At 34.4% G+C, this 2,500-nt stretch overlaps 1 protein-coding gene across 1 annotated transcript in view; it reads left to right on the forward strand.

Moving 5' to 3' along the window:
• The window catches only part of fam171a2b (family with sequence similarity 171 member A2b), a 13,042-nt gene that overhangs the window by 1,200 nt on the left and 9,342 nt on the right, over positions 1 to 2,500 (forward strand). Inside the window, exon 2 of the mRNA XM_030770001.1 lies at positions 1 to 19. This exon is cut by the window's left edge and continues 209 nt beyond it. Within this exon, the coding sequence (XP_030625861.1) occupies positions 1 to 19 (19 nt within the window). The remainder of the gene's footprint in view (positions 20 to 2,500) is intronic.

The following is a 2,500-nucleotide window of genomic DNA, read 5'->3' on the forward strand; positions in this document are numbered from 1 at the left end:
CACGCGAGCAGACTGCCCTGTGAGTACACCGCCGCTACGGCTGGTTCCTCCTCACACTGTCACTGCTGTCATTGTTATTACTCCTGACAGTTTTACAGCTATGATAAAAATGCTGCTTCCATAATAACTGCCTCTGTTAGTACCACTGTTACTGATACTTACATTACAGTACTGCTATAACCACTGTTACTGATACTAACATTACAGTACTGCTATAACCTCTGTTATTGATACTAACATTACAGTACTGCTATAACCACTGTTACTGATACTAACATTACAGTACTGCTATAACCACTGTTACTGATACTAACATTACAGTACTGCTATAACCACTGTTACTGATACTTACATTACAGTACTGCTATAACCACTGTTACTGATACTTACATTACAGTACTGCTATAACCACTGTTACTGATACTAACATTACAGTACTGCTATAACCACTGTTACTGATACTAACATTACAGTACTGCTATAACCACTGTTACTGATACTTACATTACAGTACTGCTATAACCACTGTTACTGATACTTACATTACAGTACTGCTATAACCACTGTTACTGATACTAACATTACAGTACTGCTATAACCACTGTTACTGATACTAACATTACAGTACTGCTATAACCTCTGTTATTGATACTAACATTACAGTACTGCTATAACCTCTGTTACTGATACTAACATTACAGTACTGCTATAACCACTGTTACTGATACTTACATTACAGTACTGCTATAACCTCTGTTACTGATACTAACATTACAGTACTGCTATAACCTCTGTTATTGATACTAACATTACAGTACTGCTATAACCACTGTTACTGATACTAACATTACAGTACTGCTATAACCACTGTTATTGATACTAACATTACAGTACTGCTATAACCACTGTTACTGATACTTACATTACAGTACTGCTATAACCACTGTTACTGATACTAACATTACAGTACTGCTATAACCACTGTTACTGATACTTACATTACAGTACTGCTATAACCACTGTTACTGATACTTACATTACAGTACTGCTATAACCACTGTTACTGATACTAACATTACAGTACTGCTATAACCTCTGTTATTGATACTAACATTACAGTACTGCTATAACCACTGTTACTGATACTTACATTACAGTACTGCTATAACCACTGTTACTGATACTAACATTACAGTACTGCTATAACCACTGTTACTGATACTTACATTACAGTACTGCTATAACCACTGTTACTGATACTAACATTACAGTACTGCTATAACCACTGTTACTGATACTAACATTACAGTACTGCTATAACCACTGTTACTGATACTTACATTACAGTACTGCTATAACCACTGTTACTGATACTAACATTACAGTACTGCTATAACCACTGTTACTGATACTTACATTACAGTACTGCTATAACCACTGTTACTGATACTAACATTACAGTACTGCTATAACCACTGTTATTGATACTAACATTACAGTACTGCTATAACCTCTGTTATTGATACTAACATTACAGTACTGCTATAACCACTGTTACTGATACTAACATTACAGTACTGCTATAACCTCTGTTATTGATACTAACATTACAGTACTGCTATAACCTCTGTTATTGATACTAACATTACAGTACTGCTATAACCACTGTTACTGATACTAACATTACAGTACTGCTATAACCTCTGTTATTGATACTAACATTACAGTACTGCTATAACCACTGTTACTGATACTAACATTACAGTACTGCTATAACCTCTGTTACTGATACTAACATTACAGTACTGCTATAACCACTGTTACTGATACTTACATTACAGTACTGCTATAACCACTGTTACTGATACTAACATTACAGTACTGCTATAACCTCTGTTATTGATACTAACATTACAGTACTGCTATAACCACTGTTACTGATACTAACATTACAGTACTGCTATAACCTCTGTTATTGATACTAACATTACAGTACTGCTATAACCACTGTTACTGATACTAACATTACAGTACTGCTATAACCACTGTTACTGATACTAACATTACAGTACTGCTATAACCACTGTTACTGATACTAACATTACAGTACTGCTATAACCTCTGTTATTGATACTAACATTACAGTACTGCTATAACCACTGTTACTGATACTAACATTACAGTACTGCTATAACCTCTGTTATTGATACTAACATTACAGTACTGCTATAACCACTGTTACTGATACTAACATTACAGTACTGCTATAACCACTGTTACTGATACTAACATTACAGTACTGCTATAACCACTGTTACTGATACTAACATTACAGTACTGCTATAACCTCTGTTATTGATACTAACATTACAGTACTGCTATAACCTCTGTTATTGATACTAACATTACAGTACTGCTATAACCACTGTTATTGATACTAACATTACAGTACTGCTATAACCACTGTTACTGATACTAACATTACAGTACTGCTATAACC

This window comes from Chanos chanos, chromosome 3 (assembly GCF_902362185.1).
Source record: "Chanos chanos chromosome 3, fChaCha1.1, whole genome shotgun sequence".
In the NCBI taxonomy this organism is placed as follows: domain Eukaryota; kingdom Metazoa; phylum Chordata; class Actinopteri; order Gonorynchiformes; family Chanidae; genus Chanos; species Chanos chanos.